Genomic DNA, 23,374 nt, shown 5'->3' on the forward strand with positions numbered 1-23,374 from the left:
CACTTTAAAACCTTTACTTGCAGACTGACCAGGGTTGAAATCTGTTTAGTGATTGCCCAGTTTTTGTTGTCAATTAGCATCAGACATAATGCTGTTTATAACGTTGAGGCTAAAAGTGTAAAATTCATTATGAAACAATGTGTTCACATCTGGTTCACAGACAAGTGAAAGATCCACAGTGAACTGGCAAAGAATACTTTACTTTTAATAGATTTCCCTTTCCTGAAAGAATATGCACTTCCTATTCAGGACTGTGATTAACTGATGTTAATGTATGTATGTGCACATGTTTGCATGTGTTACTGACAGTGGCAACAATAAAGACCTTTGCTCAATGAGACGCTCAGTGAGAGTGCTGTCTGCCATCTATGATGACTGGCTCTTTGTTCTCTCTCGGTACACAGTCCAAATGAGAGAAAATGAGCTGATCACACACACAGAATGGGAGCAATTAGTGAAAACACACACACTCACATCCAGACTTTGTGGTCCTTTGGCCGGCCTGCAGCCCATAGTGTTATTTGTTGGAGAGTTGAATAGAGAGCAGCTTGTTCCTAAAAGGGAAGTTAACTGTTTCTGTTTTTAAAAAAAAAAAAAAAAAAAAAAAAAAGCCAAATTAAATGGGCAGGCCTTGATCTGTTCCAGCCAATACACTTTGCTCTTCGCTATGGTCGTAGTCAGATGGTGAGGCCAACATTCATGAAAATTGTTTCTTAAACCAAAGCATATGTACCAGCACTATATTTTGCCCTTCTGACTGTGTTTTTATTTGTCAAACACTCTACCTCCTGGCAGTATTTTGAATGGTGATATCATCTCTATAGCGAAGTGGGTTCGATTATAAGAGGGCGGGTTTGAGGTTAGATGTTGTTGTGAATGTGTTTTAGCAGCGTGTGTGTGCGTGTGCGTGCGTGTGTGTGCGGGTGTGTGTGCGGGTGGGTGGTATATGTCTTCCAATGTCATTAGAGAAAACAAAACCAGCATAGACATTATAGTGCATTCTGAGCCCCAGGACTGTACAATAAGTCACTGAAACTATAAAAGTACCTCTAATAATGGAGCTCTACAGTCTTTTTGCAGCACCGTATGTGAAATGGCGTTGAATATAGAAAGTGTGATTGCTGACTGACATTAGATAGCTACAGGCACTGCAGTGGGCCTAGAATGTAAAATATAAAACATGATTAGAGAGAGAGAGAAATGGAAGAGAGGCGATAAGTGTAGGAAGGCTGAAGTCATATCTAGGATTAGGGTAAGTTGTGCAGAGGAGCTTATGATGATATTTTTTCAGGGCTGGTTTCCCTCAGCTCTGAAAAATATCTCGGCTTCTACCACTCCTAATTTGTGTATGAGTGTGTATGTGTTTGGGGGTGGTGGATGGCATATTTTTACAGACCACATTTACAACTCAGCAGTCATTTTGTTGGACTTAATAGAGACACTTAATGTGACCTGCTTGCATGACTTTGAGCACCTCAGGTTTTCCTGAGACCATTTTATGTGAAACTAGTTTTATCCATCTTGCTGAATTTTCCATATGAGCAGGAAATAGCTCCTGTAACTCACAGTTGTTGTAACAACTTCATATTTCACAGATTTGCAGTGTAGTAATTGAATTACAAAAGTGTCATTTAAGAGTTTCTGAACATACTATAGTCTCTCCTTTTTAAGCAAAACCCATGTGGAAATTCAGATCTAATCTTTGTGGCTTCACACACTGGGATTCCTGGCAAACTTCTAACAGCAGACTGATCCAAAAATCTTACTCTCAGCCTGTGGGCAGGAACACAATTTCACACTTTAAAATCTTTGTGTTAAACTTAGTTTTGGGGCATTTTTTGTGGTTTTACCTAATAGTGAGGATTATTACAAGCCAAGAGTTTAATGCTGAGTAACAGGCATACCAGGAACATGTACACGTAATTCCCTCACATTCACCAAATTATAGGAATTTTCTTCTCTTCTCTTAGCTTGTGTCTTGCAATGATCGTGTTGCATGTGTGGGTGTTCTGACTCAGTGACTTAGGGAAGCCCCTTTTATACACAGTTGATAAGGTAACGTCCTTTTTTTTTTTTAGCCCTAGCTGAGGGCACCTCTGACCTGTGAACTCTCACAGTCATAGTGGTGTCAGGGGACATCGGCCAGGCCCCACTTCACTTGTCTATCATGATCTGTGATTTATTGGCTCTGACAGGCATGTGTACACACGTGTGCGTGTGTGTGTGAGAGAGAGAGATGGGTAACTTTTAATGCCTTGTATATTAGAAAATCTTGATTTGGAAACAAATATTCCTGTGAATGGTCACTTCATTCCAAACTGAAAATTTACATGTAAGCAATTTCAGTTTATGAATGCTCCTCTGTCTGCCCTCAGCTCCACAGTTCATGTATTGAAAGACGCACTTATGTTTTAACTAATGGCAGATTATTTTTAGCCCTCATACTGATAGACCACTTTAAGTTTCAAAATGCCCCTCTGTCCTACATGAATTCTCTGTAGATAAGGATCATGACGAGGGACGAACAAAACAAGCAAACATAGATATTTTTAATCCTTCATGCTGAAAAGCTGTAGTTAGTGTAGCTGAACAAATCTAATCCCTCTGGTTTTGAAGTGAGAGTACTTCTAACGTAAACTTTGTTAATTTGTCTCACAGTCATCCTTTCAGAAACTGCTCTGCACCTCCAATAAAAGGCCATGTGCTTGACACACAGTCTTTAAAATCATAGAGAAGAATGTGGTGTGTCAAGGAGGTTGGATGTGTGAGAAACAGGTGTTTTGAAACCATAAAGAGTGGAAACAGAGGCCAGGCGGCACAGGCCTGAGTGAAGGATCACATCTGGCCTTTGGATTCCACTGACCTGTAATGAAGTGTGAGCATGTGTGTCTTATATACTGTGTCTTTCACACACCACTTTCTGAAAGACCAAGGAGATCGGGAGACTATGGGGGTGACCCACACCCAATAACAGCCCTGTCAAACACTATACTATTGTGTGGCTGTCCACCTTCCAGCCTCCACACAGGGACAAGCTTATAGCCTCCTGGCCCAGAATCAGAGCTCTTTTTTTGTGCAGGGGAAGTGGCTTTGAAGCCCCCTTTCCCTGACTCTCTCTGATCCATCCATCCTGTAATGAATGAAGAGGCTGTTGACAGAGGCAAGGCAGGTGTGTGTGAGTGTGCGTGCGTGCGTGTTCTCCTACAGGAGAAGCAAAGCTGAGCTGTGTCCTTTCTTTCACACAAGCTCTGCTGTAGACAAAACAAATTGGCACATAGACTAATTATGGTTTAAGAATTTACTTTTATTAGGATTAAGCTGGTGGGAAAAGTAATGAAACTTAGAAAACATACAATAATCATCCAATGCACAAAGACATTTTCAAGGTCTGAATCCCTTTAACAAAAAATGTTATAGTAAATATCTTTCAGAAAGTTACTGAAGTAGTAGACATGAGAAGCAGTAATGTCCTCCAAAGTCTAGATATATTCCATAATGCTGCTACCAAGCATGTGTGCTAAAATCGCAAAGCTGGAGTCAAGGAGAACCAATGGTGACCTTGTGAGATAAAAAAGAGTAACAATGAATGAGAGATGCATGTTGGGGAAGGCAATGTTCTGTTTCATTTCACCAGCTCTAACAGAGTTTTTGTACATTTTGGCAGCAGGTTGAAATTGAAGGCTTTCATGATTCCCTGACAGTAGGTTGAACTTAAATGTAAAAAAATCTGGTTTGACAGTATTATTATTATTAATGTGATATGATTCGTAAAGACACCTAAATTATAGTGACAGCCTGATTGGTCTATGTTTCCAAAACCTATATCACAACAAAAAGTAGTTTTTGGATTTGTCTGTCTACCGATGTTGCTTGCTTGCTTCAACAGTGAGTGCAACATCGTTGTAAATGATAGCTTGGCTGAGCTGTAGAAACTGTAGTGGTTTTGAAAGAGAGTTTGGAAGAGCTGGAGGCTGCCATAGGGTTTGTGGTAAGGTTCAACTGTGATTTGTAGCTGGTATTCCCACATGACATTTGCAGGCTCAACCTCAGAAATGGAACCGTAATGACCGCAAAAGAATGAATCCCTTGTGCCACTTGTCTTCCCATGCCTCAACCTCCTCACTGTGTCAGATATTCCTGTCTTTCACCCCAGTCCCTTCTGAGTTGTATCCCTCCTCTGCATGACTCATTCATCTTCCACCAAACCTCCACAACCCTCAGCCCCTCTGCTGCTTTCAGGTTTTGCTCTCACCCCTCCTCTTCATCTAATCCTCAGCCTCTCTTGGTGCCAGAGAAAAGCGATGCATATAGTGCTAGAGCGGCTGGTGCTCGTGAAAGTGCCAGTGGTGGGCACAGGCCCTGGTTGGCTTACGGACCTACATGAGGCCCAGATGACGCAGACTGGGGTTCAGTGGTGATGGAAGCACTGGGGTGGGACTGTGGGAACTATTGAAAGTGTTCTGGTGTGTAAATGCTTGCCACTACTTTAAAAGAATATGGCAGAATCAATTAAAACTATAATAACATTTATAGAAAGTACACTTCTCTTCAAGGGTATCTATTTTAAACATGCTAAAGATTATTTAGTAAAAATAAGAAGCTTCAGGATACATCAAATCTGTGGCTGTCTGGTAAGTTCAAAAGTGGAAAATGTGACAGTTTCCATGAGCTGGAAATGTACTTTCTGTTCTCCTTAAAAGTAGCTCTAAACAGGCATATTTTAATACAAGAAGAAACCAAAGAGAAGACAGTTGTGCTTTAATAATTGCTGAATTATTCTGAACTTTTTCAACTGGTTCATTATGCTGGTTTAATTAGTCCAACTGGTATTATTAGGTTTTTATTTTTGAACCAGTTTATGTACTTTGTGCAAATAGGTAGAATGTAAAGACCAGAATAACTAATTTTAATGTCTTTGTTAATTTGCACACATTTCTCACTTCTATAGACATGTTTATGTGCACACTGATGATTCATTTTTTCACACACAGTTGCAATAATGAGACTGGATGTCTCAAAATGGGTCTTCTCCTCAGGAGCCATGGGTCTCAATGCCATAAATTGGAAATGAGCCATTAGTAAAAGTGCTATTCATATTACATGTCAAATACAGAAACACCTATCACTCTGTCCTGGAGGCCACAGTAGTTGTGGTGACTAAACAGCCGGGCAGAAAAAGAGAATATCAACACTATAAAGAGATCTCATGAGTATGCAGCCATCATGATAAGACACGTTCCTGTATTATCCTGTGAATAGAAAGTCTAAGGCCTTTAGGGAAAGAGATTCACACAAGGTCTTATAAAAATGCGTCACCCACATTTATGTGTGTTCAGTGTCATTATGAGGATTATATGCGGCAAAAGCAACAAGCTCATCATAATTTGGAAAATACCTGGAGCGACACATCAAAGAAGCACAAATATACTTTATATAGACAGATGTGGATGTATGGGTTTGTTGGTGCTTGAGTGAGTGAACACGGATGTGTTAAATCTTGTAAATGTTATGTGTAGTAATGCTGCTCTGCTAGCGGCAACTATATCCATTGTGTTAGGGACAGGGAGTCAGCACTTTTCAAGTCAGATGGTGAAGAAAGTGTCAGAGTCATATCTGTAGTTATATCAATACATCTGACTTTCTCCGCTTAGCTTTGTTTTTAGGAAGTCGGCGTAAGAGGTAGCTGTCCGTTTAGAAATCCAGCTCTAATTTCCTCACTAGAGCAGCTGATATATAGACTAGCTTATATTTACATCCAGAACATGCTATTTAATAAAGTACCTGTCTCACAGATTTTGTTTCCTTTAACAAAATAGAGTCCGTAGATTAAATCAAAAACCCAGCACTGTAAGTGCATATGCATTTAAATGTTTAGAAATATATATTAAAAGGAAACATGTACATGTTTACTTGAAAGCATATTTAGCAATACCTCTGCATTTTTATTCTGCAAGTATATTCCACAAAAAAGTCTCTTGGTTACCTAGTTCTTCTGAGAAGAGATGTCAAAGTAAGATGATGGGATTTTTTTATTTATTTATTTACTTTTTTAACATGCATCAGAGGTTCTTATTTTCAGCATCCCTGACAGGCTTTGTAAATAAATTACAAACCTGCACTGATCGTCTTTCCTCTTTCCATTTCTCCCCACTCGTTTCCTCTAGCTTGGCACAAAGTTCACCTCAGAATTGGTAGTTAAGTTAAGTTATTACCGTTATTAGTCCCACAAAGGGGAAATTCAATTGCCCATCCCAAGGTGCACACACATGGCAGTGAACGGTGGGCAGCTGGGGGTCCAGTGCCTTTTTTGCCAATTTTCAGGTTACAAGTCCGACTCCCTATCCAGTAGGCCATGACTGCCCCCCATGTTAATCAACCATGTTAACCCAGATCAACTAGCGGCACAGAGTTAACAGTGCACTCTGATTCTCACGCAGCCACACATAGCTGCAGACAAAGCTATAAAAATCCAGGATTGTACTAAAAGGCACAAAAGAACACTTCACGTTCTCACTGGTCACAACTTTGATCCATTTCAGCTGCAGAACAGCAGTCATATGGGGTACAGTTGTCAAAGAGCAGGATGTCCTCTTTGGCTTATGTAAGAATGATGTTATCTCCTCTCATGCAATTAGTCTGACAGTTGGCTATCATGTAGAATAAAAGAGCAAACCAGTGTTTAACTGGTACAAAATATGTTTTTTATTATTTGTCAAGGGGTGGTTAGATACTAGATATTGTATTTGTCTTTGCTTCATATTTAAAAACAAAAACCAAAAAAAAAAAAACAAAACAGTGTTATCCATATGTTCTACGTATCCAGAGATGACTGGGATGGGCTGACTGAATCTCCAGAGGGTCCATTTGAAGAGGAAATACCACACATGTCCTAAACTGACCCTAGTTACAACAAAGGCATGACAGTGGAAGCACTACACTGCTAAAAATTTAAATTCAGTGATTTAGTTTTGAAATTTAACCATGATTTTATAATATTGTAGTGTTAAAAAAAATCAATTTTCTTAGCTTCCATAATTCCTTGTTATAAAAAACTCTTTATTAGACATGGCTGTCAGTAGAGGCACAAAATGTTGAACTTGTCCAATGCAGCCAATGCAGTGTGTCCTTGTTTTGTTTGTATTAGCCTGATATAGTCAACTTGTGCTCTGTTTATTTTCCCGAATGTGATCAGAGCAAGGATCCCGTTTCCTCGCGTGTTTATTTGCCCTCAGCGATGTGGCTTATGTGTTACCAGGATTCCAAATAGACTGTGCAAATATCACAGCAATTGTTCATGGACCTTCATAGGAGCAGTGTGGATGGATGCGATTGCAGACATTATACTCACAAACATATATTAAACATAAATGCCATTCGCTCTCCTTTTTTTTTTTTTGTGTGTCTGTAGGTGTCCTGTCTCTCCCGGCCCATTTCAGCCCCTACACGGAGAACCAGCAGACATCAGTGGACAGCAGGGAGGATGCCTATGCCCAGCTGGAGCTGAGAACGCTGGAACAGTCCCTGCTGGCTACCTGTGTGGGCAGCATCTCTGAACTCAGTGAGTACATTACAGTTCTGAATAGTGTGTGTGGTCCTGGATATACTTCATACTAGCAGATGTTTTTTTCACATTAAGTGTTTAATCCATTAAATTCCTCTGCACTCTTTTACCAATCATAGTGGAACAACAGTGAAACTGCAAAATGTTCTCCGTATTGCTGAAAGGTGAATAGAAATTATAAACCAGCTGCCATTTTTAAAAACAAGTGACCATACTCTAAACCCTTTCTAAACACACCTTATCATTTTACCCCTGTTTACTGGCTCTTGACGACAGGAAAACTTAGTTCTGCCAGAAAGACTGTTATTTCAGACAGCCAACTGCCAACCAGAGATAATAGAATTACTTTACTACACTTTCTGTCTCATGATAAGTCCCATCTTCTGCCTTATTGTGAAAGCTGCCACTTCTAAAAATAAGTAGTGGAATAGTTTATCTACACATGGGGCTCTGAAGAATAAGGTGATAATTCATGTGAATGTACATAGTCTGCCCCTGGTCTGTTTTGCTAAGCAGTGCTTTTAAAGTCAACACTAACTCTGATACTTGTTTCCCTCAGTCAAGTTAGACAGGATTTGACTGAGTCTGTTTTGTTCTTTCTTTTTTATTGAGTTTACGGTCAGAGTATTGCTGAATTTCCTATTTTTGTAACCTGTAGATCCTGCCCCCATTCTGCTCTCCCCAGGCTACTAGGAAAGATGAATATTTCTTTAAGAAACTTTGGTTTGATTTTTGGGCAGTGGAATATTTTTGTTTCTCATAAAGACACAGAGGTGTGTTTACCAAACATTTTACAGAAGCCTCATTTACAACTCACTTGCAGAGTTTTATATATGTGAATATCAGGTTGTTAGAATTAAATATCTCTGCAATACTAGGACTTTACTGTATATAGATTTAGTCAGTGGGAAAGTGTTGAGAACTGAGGACCTTCCTGTGCTTTTTTTCTCCTAATCATTAGTATTTTAATGAGTGGGTGAATTTTTTGAAATATTGAAAGGTCTAGATCTCCATATTCCATAGACATGATGGGTTTTGGTTGCTAAACACACACTGTACACTGACTGTAGATGAGCCTGTGATGGAGCTCAGGTCAGGGGAAATGATGGAACGGTAGAGAGGTGAAGAGTGATGTTTTCTGGGCAGAGGTAGTTAACAGGGAAAGGTTTCCTTCTCCAACTGAGCTAACACTTTGGCATTTGTTCCTCCAGCACAAGGCCACGTTCATACACCGCTGCCGTTAGTGAGGCATTAAGAAAGTGTACACACACTCTTTCTCCCACTTGCTCAGTGGTCTCTTTGTGCCACATCTCTTTGGTGGTGTGAAGCTGGGCTGTTCTGGGCAGGGCTGGCATCCTTCAGACTTATTCATGCCTACAAATACACACACACGGTCACTCACACTCACACGGGCATGTGTTCACCGATATGCATACATACAAAAAAAACACAGAGGGCTTGGCACTCTGATCTGAGCCCAAGAGAGCAGGCAGACACAGGAGCATCTGTACTAAGCTACTCAGTCTTGTTGGATCTCTAGACTGGACTTGGCCAGACACACAAACACACAGCATATAGATGAATAGAATAGACATTACTGCTAAATGTCCAAAATTGTTGGCTGGCTGGCTCTGAAAATTGTCTTTAGACACATTTGAATGTTTCATTTTGTGCTGTGGGTCTTCAACCATTTATTGGAAACTAAGAATGTGTTACATCCAGTTAACTAAGCGAAATATTAAATTGGACATCAGGGGTCACACAGAGATCAAGATTAAAACGTGTTTGTGTTTACGTTGAATCAAATTTTGGCATCTCTTTATCTTATTTTTTGAAACACAAGGTACATAATTGTCTGGTATGTTTTCAAAAAGATGTAATTGCACATTTTATTGACTTTCAGGCTTCCACAAGGACTCTAATATACCCTGTGATCTAAGAAAGAAGTATTTCATATCCTTTTGACCCCTGGAGCTCAGTTTAGCCTCAGGGCACATTATGGTCTGGAAAGCCTGAGTGAGGCTCTCCATCTAGGGCAAAAATTCCTAGGAGACCTCCTGGGGGACGGCTTGTGGTAGTTAACACAAAGGAGACCCTTCAGCTTTAAGTGGGGTCTGTTTTGTGAGGGCTTCTCTAATCTAACCTCCCTTGAAGTGCCCCAAACCCCGTTATAGAGACACACAAACACACTGACACTGCTAAAATCTCCAGTTTTGGCCCCTGGCAGCCTTCTACTCAAAGTAGTCTGGTTAGAAATTAACCCAGGAGTAATTATGTGAAATGAGTGTTATATGATCCCAAGTTCAACCTGGCCTCCTTCACGCTGCCTCTGTCTATGCTCCCTCCCTCGTTCCCTCCCTCCCTGTGGTGACTGATATTTTGCCTTCCCATTCTACTTCTTGGTTAGGTTAATGTAATGTTATTTATAAATCCTCTGATAAGCTTCCAATTTCCCCAGTCTTTACAAGACCTAAGCACATTTCTAACTTAGATTTTTTTTTTTTTTTTTTTTGTGATGTGACTGATGCCACCTCTCCAGGTTTCCAGGCTAATTGCAGTGATTGAACATCATCAATACAGGAACAGTGCAATGGTTCATTAGAGCCTGTGATCAACTGTCTGTTAGCCCATTAACTACTTCGGTGATTAAAGAAGAATGGCTACTTAGACTGGTCGTCTGGCTGTGCTCACTGATAATGACACTGCTAATGGCAAACACCACCAGAGACACTGAGGGAAAGGAATGAGTAATGGATGGCTGAGCGTAAGTGGTTTCAGAAAAGAAGAAAGTCATTTGGACTGGGAGTCCACAGGGTTTATGCTGAGCACTGACTCCCTTGTTATAGTTTTAGTCTTTTAGAGTGCCACTTGGCATTTGTTTAGGTCCTGAATACCACCCTAGGGAACTTTTGAGCTTTGATACTCTAATAAATTATTAAGTAAATTAAATGAGCAACTTTAATTTGTTAATTATAAAAACATCTTCTAAACCATCTGACACCGATCTTATATTTCCTTTTTTTCCAGGTGACTTGGTGTCTCGTGCAATGCACCACATGCAGCGTCTCAGCTCAGCGCGCCCAGGACTAAGCCCAGCCCGCCACACCCGTCCCCAGCAGCCTGTGTCCTGGTCACCTGATGCACTACACACCCTTTACTACTTCCTGCGCTGCCCACAAATGGAGTCCATGGAGAATCCTAACTTAGATCCCCCACGCATGGCACTTAGCAAGGAGAGGTAGGAGTCATGCATGAATTGAAAGCAGTATTTTAGATGCTGTATAAGATGTATTACAGGCAGTAAGATAACCTAATCTTAGATGATGGTGTGTTTGTTCATTTTGCTTTTAGAGCCACACTCAGAAAATTGAGTTGCATAGTAATCTTGCTTCTTCTTTTGTGCACTTTATTCTTTGTTTCCAGATTGCATTTTTATTAGAAAGAATTTGGTTTGGCTCATGAGGCTGAAAGAAATATAAAGATAAATATTGTCTTGTAGGTAATTCTGGGACAAGTAAATGAAAATATTTGGACAGCCTGAATAATACACAGCACATCACATGTATAATTTGTTATATATCAGTGTTCTGGTTTTAACACCTGACCATTTTCAACATTTTTTTTTTCTTCCTTGGCTTTAAATATGTGAGGAAGTGGTTTGATATTGTTGGGTCTTCAAAAGGAGTAAGACCCAGCTCTGGAATGACTTTTTTTCCCCCTAAAAAATTAATAAAACAAATCATCGTGCTTACTAGAGTTTACAGTTCAGTAAATAAATGTGAGAGGTTATGTGCAGTCAGTTATTAGTTGCAAGTTAAGTGTTTGTATGCAAGTGTATCATAAGAAATGTACTTGCAGATTGCCTATGCATATGTGTTGAGGTCTCACTCTGAGTTAGAAATCACCATGAAATCTGCTCTCAGATGTGCAAAGGTTAATTAGATTCTTTAAACTGATGTATGGAGCCTGACTAAAGGTAGCACTCAAGCATAACGGGATGCAGCTCCTACTGAAGTGTGTGTTCAGTTTGCTGTGTTAAATGGGTTAAATGTTTGTTGTTGTTTTTTTTTTTTTGCAGTTCATGTTTGAATCTATAGAAATTGTGATTGTTATAAAAAGGGCAAGAGTTATGTGACATAAACGTACTTTAAAGGTTTTTGCAGTGAAATTGGCCCATCTGCATCTTCTCTTACCTGAACACTCATACATGCACACACACATTTCCACACGTGTATGCATACTGATCCAGCTGGCTGCTATATGTTTAATAATCAACAGACACAGTGTGAGCGAGGAAAGGGCGGCTTCTCATTAGCATCAAAGAGAGCAGAACAGCAAATACACACCCCTGTTTTTCCAAGTACTGGATGTTTCTTCTGAGCCCTCAGATGATTTTTAACGTCAGCCTGGTTCGTGTGTGCAGGATGAACTGATTTAGCATCCTGTTTTAATAAATACTTTGGAACATGTACAACAGTTTGCTTTTCTTTTTACACATCTGTATCTATCTGTATGACTGCATGCCGCACTTTGTGACTGTTTGGAGACTGGTGAATGTCGGCATGTAGCACAGACTAAGTTGGTAGAGTTAAAGCAGTGTAAACCTGGTCCGTCAGTCATGGTAATCACTACCATGACTGATAAAGTGATTGATAATGACATAGACTTCTCTCCTTCAGTAGGCCTCTCCATCTCTCTGGCTCACCTTCTATTAAAAGCTGTACAGAATTATTGGTGGAAACCCAAAACTCTAAACTAATGGATAGATATGTTACTGTGATAAGAAGTAGCCAGTCCAGCTTGTACATCAGTCCACATATATATATATCAGATATGGTTACAGTCCCCCCCTATGGCGTCTTTATGAGAGTAATCTGACTCTAGATCAGTGGTTAACCTTGACCCTTTGCAGCCCATGATGAGTCTGCCTGAAGACTTGACTGAAGTTTGTTCCAGCATGAACTCAAAGTGGCTTTAGGATATAGGACACAGAGGATATATAGGGCCAGTGGGAACTGTGTGATATTGCCTCCTGGAGAGAAAAGCCTTTGCTTTTAATGTTGGACAGGTTAGAATTCAAACACACCTGATCACTCTTTGAGCAGCCAGGTGGTGCTGAGAAAGACACCATGAATCAGAGCTAACATTTATATATGTGTGTGTGTGTGTGTGTGTGTGAGAAAGTTTGTGTGTATGTGTTTGTGTGTCTACATCTTGCTGTTCTCACTGTAGGCTTAGCATGTGAGGTCAGCAGGCTAGCCAGAAGTGCTATCTAGTTTCAGTGTTAACAGGCATGTTAGCTTTGATGTTGCACTAACTCTCTGATGAAACTGAAGTTTGTGTTTCAGGTTGAGGGGCCTAATCCAGACACAGGGGTTAGGTGGGAGGTGTACTGGGGGAGCAGTTCAGATACTGGAGAGATGTGTGTGTGACATGCTCCCAGCTGTATACAGTCATGGGCCACTGGCATAGATGTGCACACACATATAGCCTCAGTTAATTTGTTGTGATGCACATTTTTGTAAATATCCTCTACATTCATAAACCATTACAGGTTAATTGGTATAAAACTCCAGCTGGAAGTATTTTATTTGAAAACCACTATTTCAGGGGATGCAATTCATGCAACTATTTTTAACTCACTAAAACACAACCTGCAAAATGCTGACTGATAAATTAAAGACAGAGAAACTCTGATGGATCAATGAGTATTAAATGTTAAAAGCTGGGCCAGCCAGTGGCGTGTGCATGCAGTAAAGCAGCAGGGTGGATTCCCTGTAGTGTTCAGGAAGACGGACGCACAGACATGCACGAATGCACACATGAATGAACAGACACACGCAGCCCAATTTGTGTTGAGTGGAAGCCATTAACAGTGTTATAAACATTGATTCCCAAGCCCAGTTCTCCTCCTCTCTGTAGAAACATGACTTTCTTATCACTCTTTAGCTACAGCACCATCTCTAAACTGCCGCCCAACCCCCTTATCCATCTCAACATACCTCTCCTGGCCCCGAGTCGTTTCCCAAACATTCAAAACCTCCTTATGTGCACCTATCAGCCCCACTTAACCGTTCCCTCCTCCTTTAACTCCCCTCCAGCCCATCAGCCCCTTGTCTACTTGTTAACGGTCACGCCTGTGTGACAGCAGGACCCTTCTTCCTGATTGATCACTGACTGATAAAGCACTGAAGCAACATCTGACAGAACAGTGGTGGTTAGCACAAAGGAGACCCTCACAGGAGAGTCACAAGAGATAATTGAGCTTGAGATCATTTTGATTCAATACTATAAATATAATATATTGTAATATATAATGTCTTATACAATGTAATTATTAAAGATCAATTCATACAATGATAAAATAAGCACCTATTATTATGTTTGCTTTCCTAATCACAATTAGATCCAATCTTCCTGATAAATACTTTATACTTGTCCTGTTATGTAAAGCTTTAAATAATTATGTTCAGGTAGAAAAAGTTTGTGTATATGTATAGTTTGTTAACTTCAGGTACATGTTACATTAAGTAAGGCATTAAGAAGACTAATGATCACTTTCTGAAACCATCATATGAAAGGGAAGAGATCCACTTTACAGTATACATTATTATGAATGAGAGAGGGTGCTGTTGTACAACAGGAGCTGCTCTATAGGGAAGCAAACATAGCTGATTAAAATAAACACAATGAGGTGAATAAATGGCATCGCAGCAGCCCCACTGCTCATTAACAGGAGCTGCAACCTCTATAGCATGCACACTACAATGCTATATACTTGTATACCTCTCATGATTTACTCTTCATCATATGTGCTAAGGTGTTTGCTACTCCTCAGGACAACAAGCCACTGCAAAGAATAGAATCAGAAGAGAACGTCAATAACACACCCTAACTCATGGGACTTAAAGCAAACGCTCACAATGATGTGTCATTATTTGCAGGCAGATTCAGTGGACATATGGTTAGAGAAAGGGGCAGAAAAGAAGGGATTGGTACCAGATAACTGACTAGACGTGGTGTTGCAGATAGCCAAATCACCAGTGGTTTCTAAAAGGATTTAGAAGAATAGGTGTGAGAGGAGGCTCTGAAGGCAGAAAGAGAGTGACTAATACAGATGACTTACAGGCACAGTCACATTCACAAACACCACAGGTCTGCTGTGTTTTTTCTAGTCCTGCTCCTCTTCTCGTGATTACTGCTTCTCTTCACTTTTTTTTCATTTCCTCAGGCTCAGGCCACTCTTGTCTGTTATTTCTATTTTCGTCAGTTTATCACATTTATGATTCATGTGGATGTCTTGCGTTAATAAGTTTCGATCTTAGAGACCATCTATAATAATACCTGTTTACTGCACCTCTGTTCAGCTCCTTGTTCTGTTACAGCTACTTTAAAAATAGGCTGATTAAGAGGCTGCTGCAGTATTTTATCAGACCACACCATAAATGAGTGTTTTGTTCTCATCTCCCATCCATAAAGCACAACCTGGCAACCAACATAGAAAGGCATGTATGAGTCATAAATTTGTTATTTGAGTGTATGTGCTTGTGTATATGATACCTATAAAGGAAAATGTTGAGTGTTTGCAGTGCAGAAAAACTGGCAAGTATGTTTGATTAGTAAAACTTAAGTGCTCTATGTTGTATGTATAGGTGTGTATGTGTGTGGGTTTAAATGTGACTCATTTCACACTGGTCAGGGTGAGGGGAAGTACTGCCAGACACACATAAGTCATCTGGCTCGAGACAGTTTACGAGTTTCTTCTCCACATGACTGAATCATAAACACTGAAGAAATTTTAACCTCAGCACTAAAAGCAGTCTCACATAGAGCCCAACAGGTTATTGCTTTGAAACAAGATCATTGCTGTAACAAATAACATGGTGTACTTTCATATTTGCAGAATACTTACTTACTTTTGGTGCTTTTACCTATTTAAGTATTCTGAATTTTCAGTATTGCTGCTAATTATTCCGAGCATGAAGTTAGAAATTGATGTATCTTTATGTATCTTTTCTTTTTACAGGCCATTCCTATTGTTGCCACCTCTGATGGAGTGGATGAGAGTGGCCATAGTTCATGCTGAACATCGCAGGAGTCTATTGGTCGACAGTGATGATGTCAGACAGACTGCCAGGCTTCTCCTTCCAGGACTGGACTGTGAACCAAGACAGCTCAAGTAAATAAGAAACATAGCTGTATTCCTGTGGTTGGCCTGCTCAGTTATTATTACACTGGATAGATCTACAGACACATAAATGGATACTAACAACAAGCAGCAGTGCATATTAGTTTCCTTGACTCTACTGCTGTGTGAAACTATGAATGATTATGAGGTCTGTCTGCCTAGTTGAGAAGAAACAAAACTAACTTGCTAAAATAGTGTTGTGCTTCCTTTTAATCATAGGCTTGGTTAACTTAGAACTACAGAAGGTTGATGACTGCTTCTTGACTGTAATGTAACTTGTTAACCTTTTTATGAGGTGTAGAAAAGCAGAAGATATAAATACACAATATGCATTAGCCTCAAGGAGGTTGAAGCAAATTAGTGTAGATCACTAATATATATAGTATAGAACAGCTTATAGTTTCAGCTAGGTACCCATCATAGCTGAAGGTGAACTGGATATTTTTTATCATCTTCCTTTTTGTGTTTCTGTCAGGCCTGAATGTTGCTTCAGCTCCTTCAAGCGTCTGGACTCCAAAGCTGCCACAGACAAATTCCACCTAGACTTGGGTTTTCGGATGCTCAACTGTGGACGCACAGATCTTATCAGCCAAGCTATTGATCTGCTAGGGCCAGATGGTGTAAATAGCATGGATGACCAGGTACTGAACATCTGTCTGTTTATGTGTATATTACCACTATTACTACTACTAAGAAAAGGCCATGTGATAAAAGTGAGTTTTAAGAAAAGACTTAAAGGACACCAAACTTGCCTGCCTGAGGTTATCAGGCAGAGTGTTTCACAGCCAAGGGGTTTGGACCACAAAGGTCCAGCCAGCCCTCTTTAGTGACAGATCAGTATTGTTGAACTATTAGTAATGTCCTGCTAGAGGAATTCAAGCAATGATTAGGCTCACAGATTCATGTGTTTATTATGTGCTACAAAGAATATTGCAGCAATATACTTTAGAAATCACATCAATAAATGTTTTAAAGCACTAGTCCATGTATGTGTTTTGTCCCTTTTCATGTATTCATTAAACTCCATTTTGTTCATCGCTCAGGGGATGACCCCTCTGATGTATGCCTGTGCAGCCGGGGACGAGGCTCTAGTCCAGATGTTAATCGATGCTGGGGCCAACCTTGACGTGGCGGTACATACGCTTAAACATTTTCAACAGATGGACAAATTTATTTAAGTTCTGCACATTATGTATATTTCTACATCTCCCCACCACAGATTTTACAGCATGAAAATTCACAGACACCGTATTGAAAATAATGTTGTCTTGAGACCTTGAACTTGGTGTTTAACAGTGATTTGTCCTGTGCTGCCAGGTTCCACCATGCTCCACGAAGCACCCCTCTGTGCATCCCGATAGTCGACACTGGGCAGCTCTCACCTTCGCTGTGCTCCATGGACACATCTCTGTGGTACAGGTGGGAACCACATACACACACATGTAGTAGACACCACAAGATTTAGCTAGTGCATGAACCCATAATTTGACATTATGCATGGCGATGTACTTTTAGCCCAAAAGGAAATGACCTGCTGTTAACTGTGGATATGATTCTAATCCTTTCAAAAGTGCATTGACAAATATGGGGTCAGGCCTCAAATAAATTACAGGATGTCAGACATTACTTAATATAACAGATGTAGCATGTCTCTACAGCTCCTTTTGGATGCAGGGGCCAATGTGGAGGGGGCTGCAGTCCGCAATGGGCAGGAGACTGCAGCAGACACTCCATTGCAGCTGGCTTCAGCAGCAGGTGGGCAAACACATGAACGCACACATGAACACACACAGAACACAAGGCACAAAAATTGATGTTAGCTACTTACAGTAGATCTGTGTTCCGGTCACAGTAGCTAAATTACTACTTACAACTAAATTACACAGGCAGAAAGTTGGTAGGGTCAAGCAGAGCAAGAAGATAAATGAATGAGAGCCGCTTTAAACTTTCAGCAAAACAACTAATAATAACTTCAAAACTTTACCTGTCACAAATGCTGTAGTTTGCTAGTTGTCCAATAGCCCATCAGGAGTAACATAGGACTGAGTTGTGAATGAGACATAAGCTGGAGGGCTGGGGAAATGACAGGCTAAATGAAGCCACAGTGTGAGGACCAGAGTGCTGCCTGTGGTTGTTTAGAAGCCTCAGGGCAGCATTCCTCTGTGGGATCATCTGAAAGCCACACTAAAAGACATGCATTTTTTACATAGCAGCAAGAATAGCTTATTGTATGTTTAACATGAATGAGAGTGCTTGTTTGAAAATGTAAAATGATATTCACAGTGGTAAAATTTAATGGCTGCCTTAATATGTGTAATAATACAGGAGCATAAGTATAGTAATATAGAATTAGCAGTGGAACACTAAAAACTACACAGGAAAAAGAATTAGCTAGTATGGCTGTGCATACACTGAAGATGTTTAAATCTGTTACTGACTAAACATATTCAAATGTGTTCAGGAGCTGTGTCTTTATGTGATCAACTGTTTTTTTTCTTTATGTTTCTCAGGCAACTATGAGATGGTGAGTTTGCTCCTGGCACGAGGCGCCGACCCCTTATCAAAAACCCATGATGGAAACGCCCTTACGTCTTCTCTCTATGAAAACATGAACTGCTTCAGTCATGCTGCTGCACATGGACACAGGTATGTCTGACTGGAAAATAATGTTTGCTGGAAAACAAATAGTCCACATTCGAGATGTGAGGAGAGTTGAATTTGTTTTTTTTGTTGTTTTTTTTTTGGATGTTATGAAATCAAAACCTTGAATGTGTCACAATGAAAAGCAAGTTCAGAATCTTCTACTATTCAGAATCCTTCTAGCTCTGTACTATAAACCTCTCCACTTGTTCACTGTGTATGTGAGCAGTACCTCAGAACACACAGTAAGGGTGACAATTTATGTAATCATAAAAGAGGGTGCAGGGTGACAGAAATAAATATGTGTTGCAATTTGGGTGTATTTCAAATTCTTCATGCTTTTTTTTCTTTCCTTTTATGCATGTCCTCTTCTCTCCACCTTCACCTCCACCATTTATCTCGTCAGGAACGTGTTGAGAAAACTACTTACCCAGCCGCAGCAAGTCAAAGAGGATGTCCTGTCCTTGGAGGAGATCTTAGCTGAGGGGGTGGAGGGCGAAGAGGCCGGGATCTGTCCTTTCCTCTCTCTCTCCCCCCTCCCTACCCCTTCCACTGGGCCTGGTATGATACCAGAAGTGGGCATACCCAGGCTCTGCAAAGCCAGGATGAAGGCTCTGCAAGAGGCCAGCTACTACAGCGCAGAGCATGGCTACCTGGATGTCACCATGGAGCTACGATCGATGGGTAACTAATAGATTGTATGAAGAGGATGGACTTTTCAGATTGTGCTTACTTTGAAAACCAAACAGATTTCCTCTTTCTGAACAGGTGTACCATGGAAGCTGCATGTGTGGCTGGGATCTCTGCGCTGTGCCCAACAACAGTCCAGGGCAGGCGTCACCCTTTCTCTCCTCAGAGAGTTTACTACAATCAGAGAAGAGGATTATTGTGAGGAGCTGGTCACTACAGGCCTGCCCCTTATGTTCAGTATTCTGCGTACCACCAAGGTACCATCAAATTCAAACTTCAGTGTGTCTGTCTGCTTGTTGTCCTGTTCATGTCATAAACACAACATAAGTCACCCCATGCCTCACCTCTGTGTTCTTTCACTTTTGTCCAGAATGATACCATTATTCAGCAGTTGGCAACTATTTTCGGCCACTGTTTTGGTCCAGCACTTCTTCCTGCCATCCCTGAGATGAAGGTAACTCTGTCAGCACAGTTGGGTAAGGAAATTGAAGTTCTTTCATACATATGAAAATACATAGTTCAGTACAAATTAGCATTCTGTAAACTATTTACTTATCAGTCAATAAGTACTCACTAATTGCAATTTCATAAAGCCCAAGGCTGTCATTAAATTGCTTGATGGAATTAAATTAAAATTGCTTGTTCAACACAAAAGATGGGCAGTTTACTAAGAAATCCACACAGCTAATCCTTAGATGTTAGAGGCTGAAACAAAAGAATATTTCAATGTCTTTGGTTGAAATATTACTAATTTACTATTGCTTAGCTAAAATGATGGCCAAGTTTCCAGACATACCTGTTTTTTAAAAAAAAAAAAAAAAAAGACGTTGAAAGGAAATGTGTTTTTCTACAGACCCTCACTTTCTGAATAACCAGGAGATGTCAGATGTGACATTTGTGGTGGAGGGCAAACCATTTTATGGCCACAGGGTCCTGCTAGTCACTACATCTGAGAGGTGAGTGCAGACAGGTTCACACTGTAATGAGATGCATTATTCTACTTGAAGAAAATAAGGGTTTGTAATGATGAGGATGTTTGTTTTCCTTTAGATTCAAGTCTCTGCTGTCTTCCTCTGGACCAGATGGATTCCCAAACAAGGAAGTTGAGATCAGTGACATCAAATACAACATTTTCCAGGTAGGAAATAAACTATTTGTAACAGTGACACCACTGCCTATTGCATGACAAAACACAATATTTTATTTAGTTCATCCACTCTGCTGACTTGTTCCTAAATGAGACCTTTGACCTGTGCAGATGATGATGTCATACCTGTACTGTGGAGGAACAGAGTCACTGAAAACAAATGTGCCTGACTTGTTGGAGGTAAGACTCACTAAACCAAAACACACCATCTATAGCGATAACTAGGTGAAAGGATTTACTTCAGACATCCAAGGGGTTATTAATTATGCATGGGGATTCAATAGAAACTAAAATAATTATGTAATTACTAAAGTTTTGATCTAATCTCTATGATAGTTTTTGTGGAGCAACAAGGTTGTTGGCACAACAGCATAGTATGTGTTGTGGACTGGAATGTGCTGAGTAAGCATATGATAAATATGCACACTGTGTACATACTGCATATAAAATTACTGTATTTTCCAGGCTATAAGTCACTTTTAGAAAAAACATCGTTGTTGAACAGAAAAAAAACATTTAAATCGCTTCAATGTATAAGTCACACTTCTAATTATAGTCTAAATTAGCCTGTGGCTAGGCCAGGCATAATAACAAGCAGAAGTGTATTACGACATGTATTCATCTGTGTCAATTAACATTACACAACTGCACCAACATCAGGGTGGGGGGAGATGAAATAGCAGGTCCTCCTCCTCTCTCATGTTCCCTGAATGATGACACTCACTTCAAAATTAGTTTCAGCTGCAGACCTGCACTTTGCAGTCTACAGTATAGCTCTTTCTTTTGAGTTTAGTGTGAACATAAATGTTTCTACTTCTTCAGCAGTACAATTTTATTTTCAAGTCATGAGTGCCATGTAACGTTAGTGGCTACTCAATAAATTTACTGTAATTATACATATATAAGTTGCAGGACAAGCCAGAGGAGTAAAAAAGTGTGACTTATCGTCTGGAAAAACAAAGGTGGACATACCTGAATGACAATAACGGGTTTGTTACATCAAAATAAATGTAAAACTAAGTTCATATGATTCTAAGTGGAGCAAGTTAAAGTTTCAAAAGGACATAAAATTGAGTCTGTTCACACTTCCAAATATATTATTTAGATAAAAGTTTGGAGTAAAGTTTGAGTGTATAGTGTTGAAATTTCCTTGGGTTTTCTCCTGCAGTTGCTGTCAGCTGCCAGTATGTACCAGCTGGGGGCGCTCCAAAGACACTGTGAACTCATCTGCTCTCAACACATCAACCTAGACAATGCAGTCAACATCTACAAGACAGCCAAGGTAGCACCCACACTGAAATTCAAAGCAAAATACACATGAACAGCAAAAGTGGTGTTCCCTGTCCTAGAAGAATGCACATCAGAAATAACTACTGTGGATAAAAAGAATATCAATGTGGATATTCGTTTCATCTAGGCAGACCTAGATGATGGATATCTGCAATACATACAGTGTAGCGATGAAATGTTAATCAGTATTGATTCTAACTATTGTAACTTACAGAGCAGATTTTTTCTATTAAAATAAAACTAAATCTAGCATAAACACAAACATTTTTAGTGTCATAAGTTTAAATGAACAATAGTAGAATTTCAGCTTCTCAGCTGAGAAATTCAATTTACTGCACAAAAGACAAAGTTAGAAAGGAGTTTTCTTAATGTCATTTTTATATGACAACCATACATTACCTTTATATTTCCTCACTTTGCAGATCCATGGTTCATTGGAGTTGAGCTCATTCTGTGAAGGTTACTTCTTGCAGCAGATGCCCACTCTGCTGGAGAGAGAGGGCTTCAGGAGCCTGCTTTTGGGACCCCTTGGGGCCCGGCAAGGGAACAGCTCCAATTCTACGCTGGTTTACAGCCGGGGAGAGTCTCTTCTGGAGGGGCTAGAGGCCACGTTGGCTCAACGATTACGTTCGCTCTACGTCACTTCCCGAGTTTGAGGACAACAGGATGGATGCTGAGGCGAGAGGGAACAGGAGTCAGTTTAAATGTTTCATCTTATTGCTGAAAGAGAGACTTGCTAAATGGTTTGAGTACAGATGCTTTCTTAGTAACATCAGATTGTATTTTTTTTTTTTTAAAAACAACTTCCACAGTACTCGTGACACTAGGAAACAGATCAGTAGTTAGACTTTGCTCTGTGGACAATGTAGTGTTTCATATTTTTAGCAACCCATCTAGACATTTACTGCAGTGTACACTACAGCTTGTTTTCTCCAAGGCTCAGGAAGCTAAAATGGAGAGGAAACAAATGGATGCAACAGGTGACAACTGTGTATCATGAAACACTGCTGCCATCTAATGGACAAAACTGGCAAAATAATTGCTTAGGAGGATTGGGATCGGTAGTACCATCCTCATTCTGACTGAAGCTATGTAAAGTGGTAAAGGACTGAAGCATTCATTAAAGATCCAAGTGAGGCAGCCATGTTGGACTTCTGGGTTCGTCCCATTTTAACTAATGCAGAGTGGGAGGATGGAGGTAGATTCGGTGTCTCCAGCATTGATATAAACTCTGGATTAGTAAATGTCTTTATAACTGTGTTTTTATTGCTTGTTTTTAAAATCAAAACCAGAGAAATGCAACACTTAATGAAGAGTGGGATGGACATTTTCTATTTAATGAGAAAAGATGTGAGAGTATTTAATGGGGTGCTCCCTTTTTATTTTGTTTTTAATCCAAGCAGATTATTAATATTATTGTTTAAAAAAATAGCTTTTGTGTAGCTGTCATTTCCCAGGTACACTAACAGTTAATTAAGCTTAGGTATGCTGAGGTTTAATGCTTCTACACAGGTACAGTAGCAGAATCCAACATGGGATGTGGATAACACTGTTTTAATGCTGCATATTGTAATAAACCTGGTAAACAAGCCTTATTACTGGTGTAAACTGTTTCAAACTGTTTGTGTGGTTTGGTCACTCACCTGAAATCATAAAAACATTCATTCAGCATCTGTATGGCTGTAGAGTGTTGTGGAAGAAATGGAGATGATCCCAGCTGACACTGGAGCAGAGGTGGGGTGCACCTTGGACAGGTTGCCAGTCCTCCTGAGTGCTGACAAATAGAGACAGACAACCATTCACACTTAGGGACATTAAAGGCCACTAACCTGCATGTCTTTGGACTACCCCTGGAGAA

General features: G+C 40.1%; 1 protein-coding gene and 1 long non-coding RNA gene across 2 annotated transcripts in view; one reads left to right on the forward strand and one right to left on the reverse strand.

Annotated features, from left to right (window-relative positions):
* The window catches only part of abtb2b (ankyrin repeat and BTB (POZ) domain containing 2b), a 40,620-nt gene extending 17,496 nt beyond the window's left edge, over window positions 1–23,124 (forward strand). Inside the window, exons 2-17 of the mRNA XM_026310785.2 lie at window positions 7,409–7,558; window positions 10,589–10,799; window positions 15,588–15,740; window positions 16,225–16,390; window positions 16,793–16,882; window positions 17,067–17,168; window positions 17,408–17,504; window positions 18,260–18,395; window positions 18,796–19,073; window positions 19,158–19,336; window positions 19,450–19,555; window positions 19,933–20,035; window positions 20,130–20,217; window positions 20,338–20,406; window positions 21,395–21,508; window positions 21,939–23,124. Of these exons, the coding sequence (XP_026166570.1) occupies window positions 7,409–7,558; window positions 10,589–10,799; window positions 15,588–15,740; window positions 16,225–16,390; window positions 16,793–16,882; window positions 17,067–17,168; window positions 17,408–17,504; window positions 18,260–18,395; window positions 18,796–19,073; window positions 19,158–19,336; window positions 19,450–19,555; window positions 19,933–20,035; window positions 20,130–20,217; window positions 20,338–20,406; window positions 21,395–21,508; window positions 21,939–22,172 (2,276 nt within the window). The 3' untranslated portion in view covers window positions 22,173–23,124. The remainder of the gene's footprint in view (window positions 1–7,408; window positions 7,559–10,588; window positions 10,800–15,587; window positions 15,741–16,224; window positions 16,391–16,792; window positions 16,883–17,066; window positions 17,169–17,407; window positions 17,505–18,259; window positions 18,396–18,795; window positions 19,074–19,157; window positions 19,337–19,449; window positions 19,556–19,932; window positions 20,036–20,129; window positions 20,218–20,337; window positions 20,407–21,394; window positions 21,509–21,938) is intronic.
* Window positions 16,820–17,932, reverse strand: LOC113132582 (uncharacterized). Its single transcript, XR_003295908.2, has 3 exons — window positions 17,734–17,932; window positions 17,377–17,492; window positions 16,820–17,157 (listed from the first exon to the last, which is right to left on the reverse strand). It is a non-coding gene; the product is annotated as an uncharacterized LOC113132582 (long non-coding RNA).
* Window positions 23,125–23,374: the final 250 nt, after the last annotated feature.

This window comes from Mastacembelus armatus, chromosome 6, assembly GCF_900324485.2.
Source record: "Mastacembelus armatus chromosome 6, fMasArm1.2, whole genome shotgun sequence".
Classification (NCBI taxonomy): Eukaryota; Metazoa; Chordata; class Actinopteri; order Synbranchiformes; family Mastacembelidae; genus Mastacembelus; species Mastacembelus armatus.